Raw genomic sequence first — 27,148 nt, forward strand, 5'->3', positions numbered from 1 at the left:
AATAATTAATTAAAATATGATTAGGTACAAGGTGTGGAGAGCTGTAAATTTGACATGAAAAATTGAAAATTAAAAATTAAGAATATTGCGAGTACATGTAGTTTATTTTAAATATAGTACCAAAAAAATTATTAATATACTAATAGGCGCATTAAATTGAAACAAAAAAACTAACTGCTAAACTAATACAAAAAGCGGACGTTTCGGCTTGACCTTAGTTTTTTTGTTTAAAATAAACTACATGTACTCGCAATATTCTTAATTTTTAATTTTCAATTTTTAATGTTAAATTTACAGCTCTCCACACTTTGTACCCAATCATATTTATTATTATTAATTAAATTTAGAGAGCTTTCATACAACGTTATTAATTAATTAAAAATTACTAATATATAATTAATAATTATATTGTTATTTGAAAAATCTCATAGATAGATGAATAAAATGGAAAAGCGAGTAGAATTTAATATACGCATTAAAACATCATTTATATTGAATCGCTTTTACTTCAACTTGTTTATAAACTCTTCTGATCGTCGTAAAGTAGTTGCTTTTAGAAGCCCACGAGCCGCTGTTCTCCCCTGGAATGGAAGTTTCTAACTCGATTCATCCAAAATCCCATTCATGCGGCACACGGGTGGATTGTAATCCGGATAAGAAAAGGTTATCGGCCGATATCGGTTTTGAGGACGATAACTCACGCCGGAAAGGACGAAATCTCGTTCCGTTTCAGTATCCCCCGCGCTCGCGCCCGTGCTCCCTCGGGAGCGGCGGGTTTGTAACATTTTGACAGGTCGAGGGTGTTTCGTCCCGGAAGGTGCAGCTTCTAGTCTCTAGTAGGCATTAACAAGTGACGACGTAAGAGAAAGAGAGAAAGTGAAAAAGAGGGCGAATAGAGCTCGTAGATCACAACGAGAGCGACGACCGACTCGAAATATCGAAGGTCGGAGGAGGACTGGTTAGCATAATGTCAGCCTGAAGCGACGGTGAAAAAACGGTAGGCGACGGATGGGCGGTTAAGTTAGGATGGAAGCGGGGGTGGAATTTCTTAAAAATGTCAGACAGGGCTTGCCAATGCATCTCCGGGGGCGGCAGGACGCAGCGCTTTACGCATCTCGCCGTAAAATTCCGGGTTATCGACGGTTCGACGTAGGCGGAGTAGACATGGAAAGCGACGTGTAGGCGAAAAAATATTCCCCAAAGGCGCGAGCGAGTTACGACGAACTGAAAGTATTATCGTGCGACGGTTGTGTGGGTGACGCAATTTGCCTACGCGCTGCGTGGCAATTTTCCTTACCGCAAACTTCGGGCATCGCGTTTTTCATCGCGGAAAAATCAATACTTTAATAAAAAGTAATATATTCTAAATTTATATTTGTCGCTCAAAGGACGACAATCTCATCGCGCGTTCTATAAAGTTTTCAATAATTGACGTACAATGTATTACGAGTAAAAAGATGCGAGATTACGTACTACCTTACATTTACTGTGCAAATTGCGTTATTTGCACGTGGTATTACTAGAAAAAAATGAAAAAATTTGAGCCAAAATTTAAGATGCGCTACTGATTACCGTGTAGAATTTATGACATCATCACACAGTCTTTCACCTTCCGGCCTAAGATTGTGTATTTTGTTCGCCAAACGTGACTTGTACATATCATAAAAGTAATATCGAGAGTTATGACGCATTCGAGCTGTGCATCTTTAGCTTGCGGTAATACATTAAAGATACAGTGCTCACAACGTACAACGTTCAGTGTGCTTTCGTCTTCTATTTTCTTTCTTTTTTTTTTTTTTTTTTTTTTTTTTTTTATACAAGTAATCTTTCAGAACCGTTCCTCTTTCTAATTCTCTCTTTCTCTCTGGCCGTCTGCAGTTTCCATTAGCTTAATCCGTGACCGGAAAATTCGATAAAACGTTAAGACACGATAATGTCTTTTTTTTTTCATCCCGACGCGAGGAAAAGTGGTACACGCCTGCCATCCCGCATCCCGCTTTATAGTCGAAGCCATTATTGGCGAAGGAAATATGTATTATCCATAAAACACGTCGGAAGACTTACGTGCGCGGAATATAATGGGATATATCTCGCGACGATCCTAAAACCGGCGTCGTGCCATTTGCGATCGAGCGAGCGAACGAACGCGACGTTAAATTTCATAAGCACGAGTTAAGGCGTGTTCAGCAAGCTCGTCCAGCGAAAATGTATTATATAGGACGCCCCATAATCGCAGAATGCGCTTTTGAATATAGATAGCGGATGGCGAAGCAATACAATCCGTTCGACGTGGCATTCAACTATCGCGTGAAACAGCGTTTCCGGATGATGTACATTCGCACCGTATTTCCTTCTTCCGTCCTCCTCGAATGCACTTTACGAGATGCGCGATATCCAACGAACGCGCGAAAGGACCGTTCGCGTCGAATTCGATCTCGATGAACGTTGTACTCTCGTCAAATGCAGCTTACTGAGATCAATTTTCTGGAAGGGTGCGATTCTCTTCTCCTCGAGAAGGAGATAAGAAAGAGAGAGAGAGAGAGAGAGAGAGAGAGAGAGAGAGAGAGAGAGAGAGAGAGAGAGAGAGAGAAAGACAGAGCGAGACCAAAGGAAAAAAGAAGACAATATCCTATTCCCGCGTTATCCGCGCGTTGCACGCAATCTCAAATCCGCTCGTCTATTCGCGGAGAATACGTCGTCTTTGAAAACCTTCTTCTTTTCCTGTTCGCGACGATTTCTCCGGCTACGTCGCGCAAGACGGACATCGCCGATAATACGCCTCTTTTACGATGTACATCCCTCTCTCCTTGAACTAGCTATCTTCAACTGACGTTCTTCATGCAATTATCCGTCGAAATGCTCGCTCCATCTCCTGGGAGATCCTAGACTAGTCGACCAGGCGGACCGTACTGGGATCCATTCTACTTGACCACCGCAACGACGACGGATCTCTCGACGATGTACGATGCTGCCGTGAGCAACAGCAGTGGTATAGATGTTGTTGCGGTCTGCCATGTCGGCTTCTGAGTAGTTACAACTAGATAGGGACCGACAGGTGCTCGTTCTCGGATGAACAACAATGAGAAACAAAAGCGAAAGAAAGCTCATTCTTCAAATGATATCAAAGAAAGGAGTTTTTTCCTGAAATATACAGTTTTTAAACACGTAGATTTTGTGGATCGAAATGAAGAATTTAAATATGGATTTTAATAAATTTTTACAAGAACAAAAACGATATATTGCTAAATAACTTTTAGGAAATATGTCTATTAACTTGCAAGCATTTTGTTAAAACTGTTGAGTAAATTTCGTTCAAATGTTTAATATTGTTAACGTATATATTTATAATTGTTTGCAATTGTTGTAATGATTTAGTCGTAAATAGATAATTATTATTAATATATGTAGCAATATGTATTATTCTGTAATAAGTATTAGATTTGTTGTGTTAAAGAAATTTTAGATTTTTTGTGAAAGCGAAAATTACATATCAACGTTTCTTAAATATTTTTGCATTATATGCCTATAATGACGAAGACCAAAAGCATCTGAAAGCAAAATAACAAAGTAGATTTTATGAATGAAGAAAAATCATGTGCAAATTTCTTATTTCCGCTCTCTCGACAGCATAATGCATACGACAAAGTATCGTAATTTCAAGAGTTTTTTCATTTTTGTTTGTTTAAAATGGTCTACCTCTACTCTTTAGAAACGCGTAACATTGCAGATACATTATCTCAGTGAACCTTAAATACATTCCTTACTTTACTTTTTCTTCTTTTCATACGGACAAAAATCGGGGAATCAACTCGACGAATTAAGAGATTAAAAAGATGAAAAGAAAAAAAATGTGTTTCTTTATATTTTAAATCTTTTTAGATTTTAATATCATTGTTTATACAATTTACAATTATTTCGACGAAATCATAACTTTTGCTGCATTAAATTAACTACAAAGTCTTAACGTCACTTGATATTGAACGTATCGGAAGTATCAAGCGACGTGAATATCGCGCTCTCGCTACGTACTTCCGCATACGCGATCTTAATTTGCAAACTATTCTCATAATACCGCACGTGACGATAACCGGGCATAGTTACGTGAACACGCACGCGCGCGGGAAAACCACCCACACGGACGCGTCGTAACCACCGTCGACCTCGATCGGCAACGTCGCGTCTTCTGGACACGCAACGTCTGCGTGCCGGTGCAGGAAACTATGCGACTTCAAAAGCCACCCTCGACTCTCCCCCTCCCCCCCCGAGCCATCCACCACCACCTTCCCCGCCGGCGTTAACATATACCGGTAACACTTGACAGGTGCCTTCTCGCCGAACGGACTTCTGGGTTACGTTGACACTAAGTTCACAGTTTATGACCGCGCTGCGATCGATCGCGGTTGTATCGCTACTCTAGATCTACACTATACCGCGACTATGAAAAATCATCTGGTGCAAAATCGCAAGACTGCAGCCTCGACACGCAATTTCCGGCCTTTTAATTTTGACATTCATCGCCGAGACGTATTCAACGACTGGCAAACGTTAATGCGTGAATAAAATGCGAAGTGACGTTTCAAGGAGAAGCAGTAACATGTTGAGTTTTAATCAGTCTAGAAAAGTAAAATGTAAGTTTTTTTTTTTTTTTTTTTTTTTTCAATTATTCTTAGCGTATTAAATATAATTATAACACTAGTAAAGTAATTATTCAGCAAAATAACAAGAAATAGGCATTTAGTGGCGTTTAAATTCTGAATGAACAGCAAATTCCACGTCCGAAACAAACTCGACTGTTCCAAGTAGGCGAAATCTTCGTAAAGCTTTCCGGGCTGCGACTCCAAGACTATTTGGAAGATCTTAGACTATCGGAATGCTCGGTTACAGTTGCGTATACCTATATAGCGCAAAGCAATAACCAAATCGTGAGAGGAGGAAAGGGAAGCGAATTACGGTGTAAGAACAGTCTCGCGTCAGTCTGCGTGCAACATTTCCGACGCGGTAAGCAATCCGCTATAAGTACACAACTCCGACTCGATGCAAGTTTCCGACTTTCCTCCCACCCCTTTCTCCCAGACGCCCCTCTTTCAGAGCTATCTCTAATCCCTCGTCACTCTCGAGCAATATTAAGCCAAGTTTTCAAGAGTCTTACACGGGTATCTTACGTTTGTACGCGCGCCACAATTCGCACACGCGTAGAACCGCCCTCGAACGCTCAAAGCAAAGGTAGAATTAAGTTTTATTACAATGGGGAATACAAAGGCACTCTCTGTCCAATCGGAGTATGCCCGCACGGAAGCAGCTTTCACAGACGAGATTTAAATCCCAGATTTCTCGCTTAGCTCTGCGGCTCAGCAAACGTGGTCTTATGATTATATTGGATGCACAATAAATCGTATGTCCCTCATTTAAATACGTCTTTTTCGCATATCTTCTTAACATAACTTTATAGCATATTTATCGTACACGTTCTGTTTTATACATATTCTATCATAGTCTTTAGCAGAATATTCCCCTGATACATATACTTTTCTCAAAAAAATAAGGAGGAAATTCGAAAGAGAAATGGGCAACTCGAGTGAGATTAAGATCAAACGTTGCTTATACTTTTCAACAACAAATTTTCTGTTCATATATGAAATACGCGGATATGAAAATGCATATATTATATGTAACAGGAGCTACATTGGTTTTTTTTGTAACTTAATTATTACAGCAGACTTATTGTTTGCTTCATGACACATAAAGTGTGTTTTGACGACGTTCAATACAACTTTGCCTGAAGGCGAATCCGTTTCCTCGCGAAGCTCCTATTTCCGCCGTCTCATTCACCGACAATTCCTCATCCCTAGACCAATATGCAGCCGATGGAGAAGGAAGTCTCATCTTGCGGCCAAGTGTTCACCAAGTTTCGACGCGCTCTATGTGTTTGCCTTCATCATACTCTACTCTCGTTCGCTGGACGTACGAATAACAAAAGATCATATTTCGCTTGTTGCTCTATAATCTTACCAAGAAAACGAACAACATGACTGACATAATAAAGAAGTTTTTGTTGTCCTTCTTTCTCTCCATTTCTTTCAATTTATATCGATAATTAACTCATAAGTTGAATCACACAAATTATTTCATTCGTAAAACATCGGATAGAAGTCGGAAATGGAATTTCGTAAAAATGTTTCGTTGTATAATGATTGTCTCAATTTTATTATCGAAAAAATAAAGAGAAAACTCTTGATAAATATTATTGAAATGTTATCTTCATATTATTTCAAATTTAAAGTTCCGAATTTAGCAAATAACAATTAAATCAAATGAAATATCAAATGGAATATTGTCATCATACAGTTCAAAAACACATAGAAGACAGACTAAATACAAATCAATGAATATAAACATAATATTCATATGTAAAATTAATTAAAAGAGAGACATACACGAGTCAAAATATATAATATTGCTTCACTTTATTAATATTTGCTGTACGTAACTAAAAAAAATTTGTTTGGAATGCGGAACAAAAAAATGATCAGTCATTACGGCATTCATCAAAATACTTCCTGTTTTAACGTTAAAAGTCATGGTTATTTATTTTGTGTGCGGCAGAACGGTGAGATTAAAGAGAGCACAGGAAAAAGAAGACTGGATGTGTTTCTCTTCTTTTGTGAAGGCAGTCGAAACACGTATACGTGTCGTGTCGTTCGGTAGTTTATTTTTAATCGGAACGTTTCGAAGCACTCTCTTCGTAACGGCAAGTCATGGTCCGACGACGATGTGCCTCTCATTTGTGGAGTAAAAACATTATTTGTCACTATCATTGTTGCGTGTCAGGTAGAAAAAGTGACGAGTCGTTTCACAAAGTGTCGAGATGAGTATTAATTAATTATGACTTCGATGATATTACTTATTCACGTCTTGCTTCTGATGAACAATTAAATGTATTTACGAGCATTACATTCGCAATTTTTCTAAAGCTAGATAATAAAACTGACATTGTCATTATGCACATGTCATTGTCAACGAATATAAAATATTACTACATTTAATTTCAACATATAGTATAATTAAATTGCGTAATAATATGGACAAATTTAATAAAAAAAATGATAATAAAATGATACATATAAAAGTGACTCGCATAGGTTTATAATATCTTCACTTTTAAATTCACACAACATTTTCATTACTTGACACTTAATCAAATTTTTAGTCGACCGAAAAATCGCCTCAAAGATCCATGGAATCCATTCCCTGGGAATTTTAGTGTCTTGAAGATCAAAGATTCGTCGTGGATCGTCCCGTGTGTGTGTGTGTGTGTGTGTAGTAAATACTCTACAATTAGAATATCTTCGAAGGCACTTTAACATGACTCGCTGGCTTTTCATCTTCCTTGCCGCGTCTTAAATTATTACGACGGAGATCTGTCGCAAGCCACAAATTAAAATTATTGACCGACGTCTTGCCTCCGCGAGTCCGTAATTCATTTTTCAAAGGGATGGGAAGGAATACTCGTTGAAAATAGTAAAACACGAACACTCTCGTGTCTCCCGCGCTAATCGCGACGAAAGCATGTTTGTCGCGCACCGCCCGGCGTTGTCACATGTGAGTGTTAATTGCGACGAAAAAGCCCACGCGTGATCTGTTATCGTTGTAGAAGCGCATGTTGATTAATGCGCACACATGTGATTCTAAACTTTACCAAAACCAAAGTGAGAAACTAAATGTCTAATTATATATTCCATGTATGTATAAATTTTTGTGCTCTTATTTTCAAAAATTTATATAAAAATTTATTATAGAGTAATATTGCAAAATTTTTTACAAATTAATATTGCATAAATTTGAAATATAAATGTATGAAAAATGTAGATGGCAAGAAAAACTCGCTAGAAAAATCTAAGATAAATTATAAACAAAAATGAGAGATTATATCGCAACCTTTTTAATGGCATTCGTTAAATCGAGAAGCGTGAAAGTTGTAAAGTCAAATCGGATCCTCAGAGGCACATCATTTATATAAAAACGAAATGAAACTACGATATTTTTTTATGCGGTATGAAGAAGGGGAACAAATGTCGCTTCGCCCGACACCTCGGGCAAAATCGCCAAGAAGAAAGATATCTTGCCGCGCATATTTCTGAAAGTGTCAAGTCGACGCGTCACCCTGGAGGTCACGTCAGTGTCGCGGCTGATGTCACGCGGCCATCCCTAGGGACTATCCGGAATATCCTGGAGCAAGAGCGCATGTGCCTGTATGTTTCTCGACTATCCTCATCGCTGTATATACACGCGTGTACATTGCCGTGTCGTATTACGTGCACACGTCACACGCAGAAGAGTGTCGCGCGTCCGGGAACGTCTGAGTGCCGTCGACTATGATGGATGCGTCGGGTTTGACGTAACGTAATAGGTACAGACACGCGAGGGAGTGCACTCACGTTTCTCTCTTGCTTCTTTGTTTTAATATACACTTCGTGACACACACTGCGCCTTATTTTACTTAAGAAACCTCCACCATAGCGATTTAGGAAAATAGCATATCGATTCTCAAGTCTTTGCATTCTTGCAAAGTGTATGCAACATCCGCTAACGGGGCTCTCGAGACCGGTTATAAAACGCCGACGTAGAAACTTGTGTAGTTTTTGTGTTGATAATGTATCTTATAATTTTAAAACGAACTAGTTTTATATGTGAACCACTATGGTGGCAAATGCAATCTTTTTGTTAAAAACTAGAAATATGTCGACTAATTATTCATTTACAATAAAAATATTGTTGCAAATTTAATTTAGATAGAAAATACATGTTGAGGAGAATTGGAATTATTAATATTAAATATATTTGGAATATATAAACTAGAGATAAAAAGTTGCTATAGAATCAAAATTATTTACCATTAAAATGATAGTTAAATTGTCAACGGAAACGTACTGCCGGCCTCTCTCGTAAATACGACGATAAATTAGGGTAATATTCGAAAATTACATGTGTAATGTGCCGTGAAATGAATCGATCACGCATCAGCCGGGGTGTCGCGATTCGGTACAAAAGGAAATAATCGTGTATCATGATCGCCATGGGATTTCTATTTAAGCCATTTTTTTTCTTTCTATTGTTATATTTTTCCTTTCTTTCGATTCACTGTGAATATTTTATGTATGCCATTTAGATAGTAAATGATAAATTATTAAAGCGTTGAAAGCGATATATATTTAAGTTGCAATGAAAAAATTTTATACAAAAGTGAAAAAAATTATTATTTTACGTATTACATACATATAATTTTTATTAATTATTTTCACACTTATTTTAGAATTGCTTTATGTTTTTACTTTTATTTTTTGTATATATATATATATCTTGTATATATTATTTTAGCATGCATGGCATTTTTTATCTAGCTCATTCCTTTACTATTAACAGTACATATTAGGCATTAAATGCATCTAATTTTCATTTTTGTAATAGCGTTCAACGTGAGAATGAAATCGAAAAATTGCGCTTAGCGCTAAACACATAGCAAAAATATACGAGTAGCAAAAGCTTCTCACATTTTGTACAATCAGCAGTTACATCGCATTGTAGAATCGCATAGATTATTTCTATTATTAATAAATTAAAAAAATATGGATATCTGGAAAAATATGAAGCATGCAATAATGTTCTTTGCATAAAAAAAAAAATGGAAAATTATTTTTTTTTATTACTTTTAATTGTGTGTGCAGAAAATTAATTTCAGATAAAATTTCTTATTAAAATTATTAATATAGATATTTTGGAACAACAAATTTCAGTAGAATGATATAAATAAATACTGACATGATTTTTACATGCATTTATATACATATTTATGTACGTATATTTTTCGAATTGCTTTTATCGTTTACAAGCGACAGTAAACGCAAAGTAATATTTCATACTCACGAGAGTGCATATACATAAATGCAAGAACATAGACATATAATGCTTGTCGCAAACAAGATAAATATTTTTCATGCGCGATTGCGGACGAATTTATTTCGCTACTCGTGCAACACACGTCTTCTTTCGTGACATCGGGCGTTTCGTCAAACGTCAGGAATCTCACCACCCTTCGGCAAAGCGGCGGAAGCCGCATCCTTTTATGGATCACAGGAATGCATTCCGGATGCCTCGAGGCGAAATGTTTCTCCTGCAACCGTCCATGTAGAAAAGAAATTATATCGACAGCTCTCTTACGAAGACTACCGACGAGCGCAACGCGTAGACGCTTTTCCTCCTTTTCCCTTCTCCATTTTTTCCGCCGCGATCGGCACCGCGCCTTACGAGAGTCGACAGCGACGAGGCAGACGAGGGTGAAGGGCATAAAACGAGGGTTCACAGAGCGCTTCGAAATCTTAGCGAACTGCAGAAACGATGCGAAGTCCCTGGAACAACTAGACTATTCTTTCGCGTGAATATTCTTGTACTGTTAATGCATTTTGAAGCAAACAACGTTCACACACATATTTCGAATATGGAAAATTTTTCTTGTATATTTTATTTTCATAGAATTTTCTGAATCTGGATTTATTATACTTGGCAATGTTTTTCATACGCGAGTTACATTTTTGTTTGGTATTAACGATTTTTATATTTTTTTACGCTATATATCTCTTTTTTTCTTACAATGTTTTCTTTCACGATACAATTTTTCGCAATGACTACACGTTGTCTAGACCATGACAGTTTGTTATATACAGAAGCAATTCAATCAGAGTTTACGACACCGACCAGTTGAGACATCCCGATTTATTTTCGATCACAACTCAGAACTCTGTTGCTCTATTTCTGACAGTGTTTCATATGATTTACGACGCGAGAGCCGTACACACACGGCAATATAAGTTAAACTATTCTTTCTTGTAGGCGCGATACTTTTCTACATGTCTATAGCGAATTTACGGCTGCACGTGCCTGATAAAAAAATCGACTTGTCAAGTTTTTCTCATGCGCCAAAGTTTGCTTATCTATGTCGAGTTATTATCGATAGTTTTTCTTTTATACAAGTATTTTTTTTTTACAAGTTTCTCGATTACGAGTGCAGCACACGCTTCCTCTCGGAATATAGCATCAAATATATGCAGCGATAACGCCATCAATCACGATTACTTGCTAATAGAAATTACGAATGGAAAATTACGGAAAATCTGTTCGTCGAAATTAACCTTTTAAAAATCAATTAAATGGTTATTTGTGAAAAAAATAAATAAATATCAAGATAAAAGAATAAAGTTATGAAAAATATTATTGAACAAGATGATAAAAAAATTGTATAACTTTATTTAGTTATTTTGTGCTTGACATCATATTTTCTCAATGTAATCACAATTATCAACAAACAACTTCCCTTTATTTGTTGAAAAATGAGGAACATGAGATTATCGATTTAGTGCTCGAAAAATAGATGAGTTGCGCGAGGAGTACATGGCGAGGGGCGGAGAAGAGGGCTGGTAAGGATTAAAGCAAATGCACTCTTGATTATCCAGCTGAGCCGAAACGGAAAGATAGAGGCGGGTTCGGGCTAAGAAAAACACGGAGAGAACGAAGGTAATGCGAGAGACCGTTGAATACGCGGTCGGGATTTTTCACGGATCGATTATGGCAATTCAATCAGGGGGGAGGTAGTGGAAGCGCGGGTGAAACTTGTCGTTTCGACGTCGAAGCGAACGCGTCAGGACGCGGTTTATCCGGAAGAGAGCCTCGGAGAACGGCGGCGTCCTCTCGAATGCGCTTCCCATCCATCCCGATGGGATCCTCCGCCGATGTTTTCTTTCCGTTTCCGGGCAACCGAACGGAAAAAAGGTGCGTGACGGAGTCCTGGTGGAACGGGACGGAATGGAACGATAGGAGAAAAGAAGGACGCGCGACCGTGGCAGTGCAAACGGGATTGGCGAGTTTGTCGAACCACCGGTGTGTCGCACACTTCGGATGCGAGAACAAAGTAAAAAGAAACGAGAAAAGGATGTTACGCAATTTATGGAGTGATTACGTAGCTCATGGCTCGTTCTCATCCTCCATCTACAAAGCTCGATCGCGTAATGAGTCATATTCTAACAATAAGTATGTGTGTGTGTGCTCCCCCTTCAGGAAAAATTATTCAAACATTTGTCGTAGGAATTATATAGAGCGAGAAGTAGACTTTAGAGGCAAAAAAGCAACCTGACGTTAAACAAACGATAATCTTTTAAAGAGAAATTAATGGGATTTCGGTTTCATTAACATGTAGATAAAATAAAATTTTTCATAAATTTAAATTAAGAATTTTTTTCACAATTTTTTTCTCATGATTTTTTATGTTTGAGAAATTATAAATTTTCTTTATAACTTTATTATTACTCGTCATTTTAAAGCTGCTACAAAAGAGTCACTTTATCTCACATGAATATTTAGCTTTAGTCTAGAATTCTAAATAGCACGGTACTCCAGTGTATTATTTTGCCATCCTGTGGATTGCCGTAGGAAGGCTCGTCCAAAAGCTGAGCGCGTTTGCGAAGTGAGAGCAATGTAAAATTTATAGATCGTAGAGGTAGCGTAAGAGGCTTAACTTTTCGAGCGATAATACTTCACTAGTAATAGGTCGAGAGCCGGATTCACGTAATAATGCGATTACTGATATCGGTTGCAACGAACAGAGAGAGAGAGAGAGAGCCAAATTTAAACTACAATTATCCCCCGCCCCATGAAATACCGTAGAGTGCAGCGCGGGTGATAACGATAGTAGGCACGCTGCTGATACTTTCCGGCATACAATGCGGGGGAAAAAAAACTTTCTCTGCGTGAGCGTTCCGTTCCGCGGTCATAAAAGTGTTAGAGATTTTTCGTCGGGCGTCCATTAAGGTGTTTACAGAGCGACGGGAGCTTTGTAACTTTCCGCAGGCAGGAAAAGCAGTTAATGAGGATGCAAATTTAATCCGTCCGGAAGAAATTTCATTTACTGCCAGTCTCGACAAATAATTTGTCGTGGCTCGGTGAATCTTATAACTTTCAACGTCATCCGCGGCTATCAAAACCCCTTCGTTCCCTTTCGTATAGGATAACTCGAAATATCATTGACAAAGTTCGATTAGTGACTATCGGTATAATATTTACATCAGATCTCCAATTGCAGATAACTATATGCTATATGAACTATAATTTATGATATTAATTAGCAAATGCATTTCAAATCCTTTAGACAATGTCGCATTTTTTCGACGTAGACTTTACTCTTATAAAAAAATGATTTAATCAACAGCGTTAAAATTACAACAGAAATAAAATGGTCTGTAAAACGCCACGTAACGTTTCATTAAAGCACATGCACGTATAAGATTATGAAAAAAAAAAATACAAAGAAACGTTAGTTAATCTCTTTTAATTTTTAATTTCTAGTAAAAAATGATTAGCTTTTGGATATCTGCAAATATGAATATTCTTTATAAAAATTCTCTGTGAACAGCGGTATGACGACCATCAGGATGATACGCATATTTGTTCAGATGGTCTCGTCGTTATCATCGCTGTAGTAGACCCTGGAGGTTTATTCGCGGCCTTGCCAGGTAAAAAGGTCGATCGTTGCGTGTGTCTCTTTCGCGAGGTATTTAATTAATTCACCGGCTATAAAACTCCTCGCGGCTACACTGCTCGTTTTCCCGACCGCGAAAACTCGTAAAAATCTCGTCACGTGTCTCTTTGTCAAAAGTTTTTAATTCACGCGTCGCGCCAATATCGAAGAGTGTCGCGACGCGAGATATGCGACCTTACTAACGAGGCCAGACGTTTAGAGCGTTTCGCGCCATAATTTCCTTGATTAAGCCGAGATATGTGGCGGATTGCCAAGAAGGGCGCGGCGTACATACCTCCCCGAGTTTCCCCGTCCGTTTCCCCCGGGGGTGGTCGGCGCGTGTCCGTTCGCTCGTAAATAACATCGCGAATTAAGCGTGTAATTTCCGCGCGAATTACACGCTGGTCCCGCGATCTCCCTCGTCGGCTTTACCAGCGATATTTTTATTATTGTAAAAACACACGCTACAAAAAATTTACGATTGCCCGACGCGTCGCGACAAATCGCGCCGAGCACCGAGAACTGGATGACAAATGCTTTCCCAACGCCGAAATCTCCATTGGGAAAATCAACAATATGGTTAAAATTAGTCATTTTACAAAACGCGCGTTCCAGATACAAATTGCACAAATGAATAAATGTTGAAGAGCGAGAACAGAGATATAAACGCGAATGCAATTAAAGAGAGAAATAATAAATATACATTAAAATAATATTATATAAATTAGTATAAAAAATAATAAAAATAAAATTTACATATATTGCTTTTTTAAAATATCGTTTATACTATGTATACTTACCGTCTTTTTTTATAAATCTCCAATGTACTTTTTATGTACAATGAGAAGAAGCATGCAGTTACGAACGACGGGATTTGTTGCACGATCGTATTTTTTTTTTACGGCGCATAGTTTAATATTCCATGCACTGGCATTTTATATGCCTCGCTCTTAAGATATTAAATGTCAATGACAACGGTGGATATGGGAATTTTGGCGATATTTCATTGGAGGTTTTGAATACATGTATGAGGAAACCCAGTACGCATCTGCTCCTCCTGATTGATGAAATAGATTGTGCTTTTGTGACACGCACCTGCGTCTACCGCATTCGTTCACATTCTATTTTGGATTCTCCTAAGGCATATATTGCGAAGTAAAAGATACATTACTTTCAGAATGGTACGCTTGCTTTGTACCATCTTACTGTACCATCAACATGTGATAAAACACTGTCGTATTTTTACTTTCTCTCTGCCTAGTGATTATATGTAAAATGAAATTTTAACAAACTCCCGCTTTTATTTTTTAATTTGTGTAGCCGCAAATATCTTATTAAAAGTTAATTACATAATAAATTCATCTTCAGTTTATTTAATTAGTTCAGTAATTAAAGCAATTTTTATGCGTAAAATTTTTAATCTTAGATACTACATAAAGCATGTTCCGTCAGTAAAATTATATATTGTTTTTCCTATCCAATACATTGCTAAATATCATATACTTTATAAATTTATATATTTCATATGTATGTATATTTTAATGAGACTATACAAATACTTTAAATAACATGTAAATTATTAAACTTTTAATTATTTTTTATGAGTGTAGTAGGTTTTCTTTACGGTGAATTTTTATTATTGTGTGTAATGTTGAATGAGAACATGCAATTAGTTGGAAGCTCCTGTAGCCGCTAATGCGGCGGATTCTGCTTAACTGCGCCTGTGTTAATTACAGAAATATCTCGCCGGGATCAGTCATGTTTTATTATGCGTTTTACATCACGTCTAAAGAGCGCGGGCAACATTTGATATTATTCTTGCTAGTAGTTATTCCATGAAATTTCAAGCAAACGAGACGCGTCTGCAACGAAATAACGGAAGATGACGCGATTATCTATTTGGTACATGGCCAACATCGTTTCGCAACTGTAAAAAAAGGAGCAGAAAAAAATCTGCATTGTTCTTATCGTGCAAAAAACGCGATGTGCTCTCCAAAAGTGGCCGAAAGTTCAGACATAATTTGTTCGCTAAAGTCCCGCTTTATAAACTCGCTACTCTTCTCTTCGTCTCTTTTCAGTCCCTTAGAAAAGAGGACTGTAAATAATTAAAACAAGCATAAAAACTCGGAGAGTTTCGCGAGGCTGCATTTGCCTGATGTAAAAAAAAAAAATGCATAAAGTTCCGAAGAGCAACGCGCTCGTTAAAACGGTACGTCGAGCCGCACGACCTCATGGATCTGCCGCCGTCGTTTTTTTTTCCTCCGTCGCTACCGTTTATTGTGCGCAACAGCGTTGATAGTGCGCTAAAACAATCCTTTTGAACAGCCGGCAAAACATTCCGTTTGTCGATGGATGTTATGCGGCAGCGACGAGCGTTATACGAATTCGGCGTCGTTGCGCCCGAACAAAAAACATCCGAAAGCTTTTGCGCAATATTTGTACTCGAGTACTCTAATTGCCTTAAAGGTTTTACACGCTTTGAACGAGCTATGAGCGTATCCCGATCGGTCGAGGATTGACAATTTTTAACCGGTTTTATTAACTTTGAAAAAGTTCTTTTTTTCGCACGACATTACTCTTTGTTTATTCGTCGGCAGAAATTTATTTTAAGTTCAAAGTGTTTTATCCAAGGATTAATTTTATAATTAACTTGTCATGTTTTTTAATTTAATCTTAAGGCTACTTAAAACTTAAAACTACTTTACAACTGTAAATGGCGAAGCATTTTATATTCACTTTTAATTCACAGTAAAAAGAGTAGTGTAACGTTACGTTACACATACATACAAATATAATAATACTATGATAACGTGATGATGATGATGATAAAAATATATACATACACTCAGGTACATATACATACATATCTTAGATTTCTCTGTTAAAAATCGTTACTCAACAAAAAGTTTGAGAACCTCTCCTTTAGCAAGTGTTATAGTACTTTTTTTTTTACTGTAGCCATCTACTCCGAAAACTATGGTCGTCTGTTCCAAAATTACCCTATTATTTCACCATGTGCTTCGAGGCACCACCTTCGCGAGTGATAAACTCATCTGCTCTTTCTTTCTCTCCTTTCTTCCTCGATGTCGCTCCGAAATCTATTAAAGAAATTGTCGACCGGCACACGTCGGCAATCCTCGTAAGTCGTTTCACGCGCCGTTCGCTCGCACCTGCTCACGCGTGAGCGAAAGAGCAGCGAACGACGTGATTCACTTGACAGACGGACGAAGGAATGCGACACGGTCGGTTGGTGCAAAGCGACTGCACCTCGTGGCGATAACCGCGTCCCGTCGCATCCCCTGCGCCTTCCATTTTTTATGACACTCGAAAATCCGGTAAAATCGCGCACCGCGGAAACGCTGAAGCAGTGAGGAAGGGGAAGAGAGGAGGAGGCGACCTCGAGGGTGAACGAGAGTGCGCGAGAGGTCGCATGGTATTTCCAATTTCACAGAGCGTGGGTTAACGAGACCCACGAGGGGTGAAGAGAAGTTAGGGGCGACCACCCTGCGTAACTTCCCTATCTGCCGCCAAAACTGACGCCGACGGTCGGGCGTATAGCGTCCTCGTTCCCGGCGAGCCCCTTTAAACGCGCCTGCTACCTCGATGCACCCCGCGCGCCCAGGGGTTCCGGCACATTACCTTCGCTGATTACCAGGCCCGCCCCGCGGAGTATGTCACCCAGTCGCTCCCGAGACACATACCTTCCGGAGTGCGGCGACCCTTTCGCAGGTACGGTCGCTACGCATCCGCATCGAGATAAATATCGCCTGAAAAAGCCGAGACGAGAGCTACGTGCCCGGATGCTCGAGAAATTCGAGTGTTTGACCCGTGTTATGGCCCCGTTCGATATATCTTCGCGTCGTAGATGTGCGAATTTGATAATAATATTTGCAATGGAAATAATTTAAATATAAGAATAATGTTTATTTATGCCGATATGTATAACGTTAAAACAAATAAGAGACTAATAAAGCAATTTAATTACATAATTCGACTTCTTTCGAAAGTAAAAGTTTTTACATTTTACATGTAATATTAAGCGGAAAATCAATTTTTCTATTTCAGAGCAGCGCAGAAACTGAATCTGTCGTCGAGCCCGCATCGGAGACGACGTTCCGGCGACGAAAACATCGGATCTGACGAGCTGCCCATTTTTCCCAATGGATACGCCGCGCTCCTTCTCAAGTCACCACCTCCGGCGCCGCCTGCCCTTCTCAGGAGGATAGGTGTAAAGGAGCTCACCGGAGTCGGGAAGGTAAGCTCTTATCGATATCGCAGCCTCGGGGGCGCAGACGACGAAGTTTCGGTCGCTATTCTGGAAAATACCCGACCATGAATTTCTCCAACCGATCGCTTCTATCACGGCGACGATGGAACCCATACGAACGTTTTTCATCCGTACATTTAACCTCGTATCATGCTTGGATTTCTTATATAAAATTATCGAATAGAAAATTTTCAATATAAAATAAAACAATAGAATTTTAGATTTAAAATTATCCAATTTTCAAAAAAGATAAATTCTCTGAAAAAAAAAAATGAAATTTAATTTATCAATATTTAGAAAATCTCTGCTCTAGAAAGAGAAAGATAAGCAGATGCTATATAAGTTTAGCCAAAATCACGCGATGAGCCGGACAATTTAAAATTGCATTTTCCGCGGTTACGTAAGAAACAATTTTCGTTCGGATTAATCAAATACGTGAACGTAATGCACGTAACATGAACGCACTCTCGCATGTATAACAGCGTCTGCTTCTCGATAGGATTTCCGCGTAGTTTAATCGGGACAAGAGAGCCCGCAGCGTGCAAACCTTCGCAACCTAACCGTCTGATCCGGAAGCACGGTCGACTTCCGCTCGTTTCGTTTGCGCAGCGCTTACCGTAAATCCGTGGCCGTTCAATTCCACCACAAGGGGAAAGGAGAAGAACGTGGGCCCCCGCAGCTATCCAGCGGAATTTCCGTCTTATGTGCACGCTATCCCCCGACGTACATGTATGCGGGCGAAAACAATCACGACATGCACGAGTGACGTCTTTGATATATACAAGTGTATATACAACGCGCACGCGTTCGCCAGCCAGGGTAAAAATTCACATGGAACGCGAGAATAAAGTTTACTAATCAATACTAAGAATATATTATGCATTTTTGCATAATAAATATTTAAGTATTTCATTGTTCAAATGTAAGTAAATTATTGACTCGATAATGGGAAAAATCTTCCACATATATCTATATTTTTGAATTTGAAATTTTTATAAAATACTGCATTAGTGAGTGCAATATCAAGTCTTGCATCGTATGATTAAAATGAATCATAAATATGACAAATCTGCATTAGTTTCTATTAATTTTTTTTTCACATCGCGCGATTGCTCGATCATGCGTCCTCAAAGGATGCTGTACATTACACGTTTGGATCCACAGAAAGAATGTACGGGTGTAACAAATCTTCGTACAGGCGTGCAATTTGAAATGCAGATGAGCGTCTCGCGCTACTATAAGCCGTCCGCTGCCACCCCTCCTACCTTCCTACGCCACTAGGCTACAACCCTTTCGCCGTTTCCATTCGCCGTTCGAGAGGACGGGCGTCGAATATCCGGTTTAAACTATCAAACTGAGTATCCGCAACGGAAGCTCTCTGAAACTGCCCCAAGTTCGCCAAACGCGCTCGAAACGCGAATCATGATAGCGAAGATAGAGATTGGACGGAACATCGGACTATCCGAGAGATATATCTCGACTTTCAATCGCGCTCAGAGTTTCGCGTCGATATAATATACTGCCATGTACAGTTTCCAGCATCCTTAGACATTTTAGCTACGCACTAGCTATCCCTAGAAATTAACATTCATATAAAAGTTACATAGAATACTTGACAGGTAAAAATAAGAGAACAAATATAATATCTGTAAATGATAAAAATTTCAATACTCTTTTTGCAAAACTCGTTATATAAAATTTTATTTTAACAAATACCGAAAAAAACATTACGTATATAACAGTGTGATAATAAGTTATAAAGGAATGGATGGCTTTTTTAAAACATTCTAAATTTTATGACATTATTATTCATTAGTTCAAGTATTGATTTTACTGCATACGGCGTAAGATGGTATTTAATTGTACACTGCACGGTGGTTACACAACAAGCATGCGTGGTAAAATGGAATGGAGTTTGATCAGTATGTTGATGAAGATGAAGTCGGACGAAACAAACCGAGCTGTGCCCGTGTAATCTCCAGAGTGTACGAACGCGGTACGCTTAAATATTTGCGCGAGGGATAACAGCGAGGATCGCATAGCGACGACAAAACGATTTGGCTGGTCTCAGCGTAACCGTCCGTATCTCCTGGCATGGGAAATGCGTTCTGTAAGCGCGCGGAAAAGAAGACGTGATGAAGAGCAAATTTCCCTGCGGTACTTAATTATGATCGAGTTATACGGGACGTGTAAGGTCCGTGTTAAAGCTTTAGAAGTATCTTTACAAACTTCAAATCGGCTCTTGCTTCACGAAAGTTAAATCAGAATATAACTAGAGAGTTAGGTATAAGTATATATACTTCAAAATTGAAAAAGATTTTGATTCAATTAATTTTCTCCCGTATTCAGTGTATAATTAAGTAATTAAATCAAAGATATTCTATTTTTTAATTACGTTTTTTGACATGTAAATAAAATGTAACTTTAAATAATACCGCTTTATAAATATACATATTTTATTAGCACTTTTTACAATATTTTAACGTAAACTTTTTTCTTATTAAATAAGTATTATATTGCTTGTAAACCACGAATTCTTTATAAATCGTTTCTATAGATGTACTTGATTATGAACAATTCTTAACTATTTTTTTCAGGATATAAATTCGAAAAAAATTATTTAATTTAATAATTTACGACGGAATTGTTGATCATCGTGCGGCGTCTTTGCTCTTCGACAACGACGAACGTCTGATTTTCTTGCGGTCGGGAAGTAGCGGTTCGGAGAGGATCCTAAGGGAGCTTAACGCGGTCGGGTTTGAGAAATTCCATCGAAGCATAGGGCACAGTGTAGTATTACATGAAAGGAATGCTCGTTACGTTTTGAGATGCGCGTCCCCAACGGAATAAAAGCCTGGCGGCTGCACCGTTGCGTAGACGGCGATCCGACAGACTCGGAATTGTTTTTCGAATTAATTTGTCAGAAATAACGGCTTATTGTTTACCGACGGGCGGACTAATTAAAGTAGAAGCAGCGACTGCGGAAAGATACGGAGGTAAAGCGTCGCTGTTCCTTCGCTAGACCAGCCATATTGTTACGCGGAGAACTTGGTCGAAAGAGGAGTCGTTCGCTTTTCCATTCCTCTCGTTTCCCTCTCGCGCGGCATCCTCTGAAAGGGAATATCCTTCAGTGGGAAATAAAGTTTGCTCACTGAAAGCATCCGCGCTAAGCGCGTTTGACTCGCATTAATTAACGGGCTTTTCCGCAATCTGATGTCGACTCTTTGGATTTCGGTTTATTCTACCCTCGATTATTCGCCTACTATTCCATAACTTTCTTACGCGAGAAAAGTGAGAATTTTTCGTAAACTTTTTATGGTTTACACAAATTAGACCGAAAAAACGTTTGTGATAATACAATTGCGATAAGCATAATTTATTTTTTAAATAACTTTATACGATCCTATCTTCGTCAAATATTGGAATCATAATTATATAATGCTTGCATTTTTTTTCCCGAACCATTCCCTAGAGATATTCGATGAAGATAGCTTGAATGCCGCTGTACACATTCTTCCGGAGATTGTTCCGCAAGCTTGGCGCATCAAAGTCGCAGTTCCTCCGAGTTACCTATGTACGTGTCGCGGTTTCATAAATAGATCCCGACTTACTACTGGTAATTATCGCTTTCACGACAAGCGGTGGAAGCGCGTACACGTGAGGGTTGCTTTGCGAGGGGTCTGTCGGATATTTAGTGTCCTCGCCGACAGAGAGAGACCCGAGTTAAAGCCGTCTGCGCAAAATGGAGGCTGAGCGCGATGCTTTACCTCGGCTTCGTTCTCGTTTAGAAGACGAGTCGTCTGCAGCTACGAGTGGTCGCTCGCTCGTCCCTAAGCTCGCTCGCGTTTCAGCGCGTTTTGCCGGAACGTCAGAGAGACTTTAGAGCGCTCGGCCGCAATCCCCGTTCCCTTCCTATCTCTGTCTCCGTTTCTGTTTCTGGCGGTACTTTCGGCTCGCTCTGTCCGGCTTCCAATTTGGAGCTCAGACTATCGCGGCGTGTCATTTCAACCAGAGACGCGACAAAGCTGCAATATTATACCAATAGAGGCTCAGATATCTCAACGCGAACATCATACGGCAGGAAGGTACGCGAATAGAGTTGTTTCGATTGTGAGATAGGACATTATAATACGCCAGACAGATAATAAACTTCCATAAATATTTCTTGACTTGAAATTTTAATGGTACAGAGATAGTCGGAATTAAATTTTCCTTCAGATTTGGAGATATATTTAATTTTCATCTCTTTCTGTGTGTCTCTATCTCTCCATGTTCTTCTTTAGATTCTTTTTCAAAGCCATCAACTTTATGTACATATTTGTCCAATATTGTATTTTTTTTATTTTTTTAAATTTACTTGCTTCTTGTATTAATATAAACTTTTTTTTTATGTCGCAGCTATTTTCTATGATAATAAAAATGTAAAAAGATATAAAATTTTAAAATACTAAGACAATAGTTGCTATCTATAAGTTTCAATCAAATATTTAATTATCAGATAAATAAGTCGATATCATAATTTAAGATAATAGTTTTATGTTCAGTTTTGTTTGGTCATATTTATACTATATTATTATCGGTACAAAAATTATTTGATCACACAGTATAGCTAGCAGCCTCACTGCAATCAAATCCCACGATTCGTTTCCGCGTTCAGATTACTTCTACTATCAGACCAGTCGTCCAGAGTCGAGATCGAATTTTGTGAAAGAGGAGATGCGACCGGAAAAAGGTCACTTGTATCGCAAGTCAATCGGATATGTCCAAAGATGCGAGGATGGCAAATTTATGAGTAAGAATGTTATTCTGCAACACACAGAGTCGTAGAAACTTTTGCGAAAGATCATTTTCTTAATTCAAGAAAATTAATGAAATATCTATAACTCTATAAAATCTAAACACGTTCTAATATTAAAAATAAGTATTTTTCGTAAATACTTAAATACTTAAATTCTATCGAAAAAAAAAAAAATAAAATGAAGTTATTATATCAATTTCTTAATAAAGAGAAAATATATTCATAAAACTGTAAGATATATTTTTTATCGAAATACGAGAAATCATTCATGCAAAATTATAATATTTTTCATGGATAAAAATGAATCTCATATGCAATATACCATCATAATAGCAACAATATGCAATAAATAAACTATCATAATAGCACACGAGAGAAACTGTTGCATGTTTTTTGATACTTTGCATAATGATCAGAGTCACTCCGCTGATGTTGGCTGTCGATGAAAATGAACATCGTGAAGATCAATTTCGCGTGAGCGCCCGCAGTGCGCTTAATAACGACATATTAGGAAAAATCACTGCGGAATCTTTTATTTTTATTATGACACGGATACACGCGAGAATCGATTGCTATTATTCTGATGTTTCAGAGGCAGTGGCGCAAGAACATGCGCAATTTCGCTTCGAGGAAGCTGCTGACCAGAACTCGTCGCGGTCAGCGGTTTGAACGTTCTACGCGTTTACCGAGCTTTATTGAAATGTCCGGTCTTAGGCCCCCTTTGGCCGCCTCGTTACGAGCAAGACGAGAGGGAAGTCGGTCGTCCTAGACACCCTTTCTGACCCTAGAATACCTAATGAGGACCTCTGATTTTACCCTGGCATTCGACCGGACGTTGCGCTCCGAATCCTAGCCAATCGCGTGTAGCAATACGAAGATCGAGTTTGGAGTTCATTATTGCCGATAGTAGTAGTCCTTGTATTGACAAATTTATGTGTAGCGCTTTCTCGACGAAGACAAAAGATACAAATGAAAATTAACCCTTTCAAACTCGAATCTTTATTATCGCGAAAGAAAACTTTAAAGTATTCGAGAATAATTCCATATAAATATCTTTTAAAAATTTTTTAAAATATTTTAATAGAGAAATTGCTTTTAATTCTAATTTTAATTACATAACTTCTAAAATATGATTAGCTCTAAAATTAAAATATTTTCTCTCGTTCATTGCTATTAATAAATTCATAGAATATAAAATATTTTATATAAAGACTTTTGCAAAAATAGTAGATATCTCTCCGTTTGAATTTACACTTGATGAAATAGATTATGCCGAGAAAATTGATTTCGCGATCAAGATTTATTATTCAAATCATTGTCATATAAAAATTTCTTCGTTCTTCGCACATCCTTTATTGAGATCGTGATGTGTCCTTCCTAATTTAATTTTCCGCACGTGCTACTCTAATACGCGGCGATAACAAGGTTCTGCCGACGGGGTTATTTTAATAATGAATTAATCTAAGAGGCATTATACGGGCGTCAGAAAGGGGTCGGGGCATTTGCGGACAGTCCATAGGGACCGCCGGACCACGTGGGCCACGTGGTATCCACAGGATAATTGGAGGTCACTGCGGTTTTAGGGACTCCTCGAGTCCCTCGCGAACTATTCTGGAAGAACACCCAAATACGGGCCACGTTCGACGGGTTGACTCGCATAATTATTCGGATTTCCGCTTCGATTTGCTATGCAGTAATTAAGAAATAGCGGCTACGGTGATATACTGCGCAGACCGCGACGTTATTGTCGAGCGATTAAACGCATTTCACAACTACGTGCGCATGGCAATTTATCGATTCGCAAATATGTTAGATTTAGTCGAATTAAATCTCAAATTTTTATTAATTTTTTATTTAAATTTGTGAAAGAAATGCGAATTTAATGCATTATATTAAAAAAGATACATTTTTAAGATAGCAAAGACATTTTTTTTTATTTTGCATTTATATCACAGTTTCTGTATTAAGTACTTTAATACATTGACAGATATCATTGTTATATTTTATTCAAATTTTTAATCGAGTCATATTTATGAACTATGTATATTTATATGGAGTAGCAAATTTTTTTCTGTTTTATAAACATATGTCTTGTTTTATATGTTCCCAATCTCTAAAGAATATCAATTTATGTTTTCCTTTTAATAATCTGATTGCTAAATTTGTGATATACTAAATGCGACCATAACACATGATCTATAAACGTTTTGAAGACGGTCCGAGTGGCGTTTAATTAACGAAAGGGCTTTAATTGAATAGAAGAGAGAAAATCAAATTAGTGGTGGAAGGAAACTAGTAAAGAGAAGGTACGAGAAAAACCGTTTTGCTGTTAGCTGCCAGTATTATCGATTTGTTTTTTTTTTTCGAATGCTTCTACCACGAGAGAAACTCGCCACGATTAATGTTCTCTTATCCAACTGTATCCTGTTACATGTTATTTATAATTCATCTAATGATTTCATTTAATTAATAGGCCATCAAGTACAGATTTCCGATTATATCGAAAGTAGATATATAATATATTATTTATCTCGTATTCCTCGTAATACTGTAATGTAATTATAATATTTGTTTAATTAAAGCCCTTCCTGCGTCTTCTTTCCGGTACGCATGTGACGTAAAATCCACTGGGACGAATATTTCAAAATGAATTCCTGTTTAATTCAGCGACCGAGAAACCACGTGTTCTCTCGTGGATCGTCACCGTGTTAAATAAACCAATTAATAATTATCGCATGAACTCATATCGGAGTCAATTTTGGTTCCACCATCATATATGATACATGATAAAAGTGAAATATTTTATAAAGTATCTCTCTGTATTTTCCTATAAAAATATTTATATCTATCTTCCTAAAGAATTTTACTTTATGCAAATTGTACAATTTTTTTAATAATAATATAAAATATAAATATTGTGGAATAATATATTTGTTGTAAGCTATACATATGTATATAATGTATGTAATTATTTTGATGAGGCATAAATGCCACACGCGCGTGCGAGCACTATTGTGTTTTAATATCCCTATGCAAATTATTCGTAATTACATTTGATTAAATCGTTTATAAACAAGATCATTGTTTAGATTACAGAGATTATTATTATTATTATTATTATTATTATTATTAACTCGACACGAGTATTCGTTGAAATACCTGATTATATTAATTTTAAAAATGCATTATTATTAAGTTTATTATTATCTTCTTCTTTTTTAATAAATCGACACAGCGTATGACACATTAATAACGTTGCCAATTGTCATCGGAAGATATTAATGTTAATACGAAATTATAATTAAATTATTGGAAGAAATTCGTGCATATATGGCATTGAATTGTAACGATCACGATGCACATTTAGAAGCTTATGCAGTAATTTACCAGCGCGGGACATTCGTATTTGCGTATCCAGAGATTGAGATTCCAGCCTAAGCGCATTAGTTGTTCGGTCTTTGTGTCCTGGGATCGCCTGCGCCCACGATGCTCATTTCCGGGGCCACTGTCATAATTATACGTTCTAAGCGACTTAACGAGCATCGGTACTATTAAATATACCGTCAGGTACCATCCCGCTGTCCCAAGATTAACTTGGGCTAAATGCGTGTAAGTTACATCGCCGGGGCCACTTTGCCTAAATAGCGAATCCATTAATGTCTGTTTAGCGTAAGTTAGCTGAGTGACGTCGATAAATTAGTATTTGCGGGTGCTTTTACTTCGCGATAAATGCGTAATTCCATGGGTTTGCATCCGATGGAGTAAATATATATCTCGACAAACTATATACAATAATTATTTCGTAAAGATAAATATTCAAATAATTCTCTTACAAACTTATTTAATCGCAATTTTGACAATTTAGAGACATTTCTTGAAATATTATTTCTTTTATAAAGCAGAAAATAAATATCTCTTTCCAAAAAGAGGTATTTACATTAATAGATGTGTGTGATTGCGGGTAAATAATAGAAATTATTTCTAACAAATTGTAATCCGATGACGGTAATCGATTCTGCTTCGCAATCGAAACGCAATTTTACGCGTTAGATTTTCGTTTCTTTTCCTTCCTTTTCTTCTTTCACTTTTATAACGTATGTGCTTACATTACCTGCTCCCGCGCTTCACATGCAATCTGAAAGCGAGTTACTTTCGGCACGAACGATGAATCGGTCTGCCCACTTTCTGTTTGCTCGGCTGAATATCTCGGTGTAAACGGGTCATGCTATGGAACGGGATGTGCGTCCCGTTCTCTGGGGGCCCGCACCGCGTCGAACCCCATCGAGGAAACGTTGTTTAATTTCACCGAACACGCTCGCTCCGCGTCTGGTGTTTCCGCCGTTTCGCACTATAGACAATCCCAAGGACAATCCATTTGGGAGCCAATGTAAGGAGAAGAAATCTTTTTACTAATTTTACATATCGCAATCTAACATTTTACATCGCTATTATTTTCAACACAGAAATTAATGCTGCGCTATTTATTTTTTATATAACCAGTTTGGTAAAGCATGATAAATTT

At 37.9% G+C, this 27,148-nt stretch overlaps 1 protein-coding gene across 9 annotated transcripts in view; it reads left to right on the forward strand.

The window, feature by feature from the left end:
• The window catches only part of LOC140675269 (uncharacterized), a 337,048-nt gene that overhangs the window by 206,938 nt on the left and 102,962 nt on the right, over positions 1-27,148 (forward strand). For all 9 annotated transcript variants that reach the window (XR_012048353.1, XR_012048354.1, XM_072909579.1 and 6 more), the window contains one exon: positions 17,627-17,816. Coding sequence is in view for 7 of the 9 variants with exons in the window: in XM_072909579.1 (XP_072765680.1) it covers positions 17,627-17,816 (190 nt within the window). In the remaining 2 variants the exon portion in view is untranslated. The remainder of the gene's footprint in view (positions 1-17,626; positions 17,817-27,148) is intronic.

Source organism: Anoplolepis gracilipes, chromosome 17 (assembly GCF_047496725.1).
Source record: "Anoplolepis gracilipes chromosome 17, ASM4749672v1, whole genome shotgun sequence".
NCBI lineage: Eukaryota > Metazoa > Arthropoda > Insecta > Hymenoptera > Formicidae > Anoplolepis > Anoplolepis gracilipes.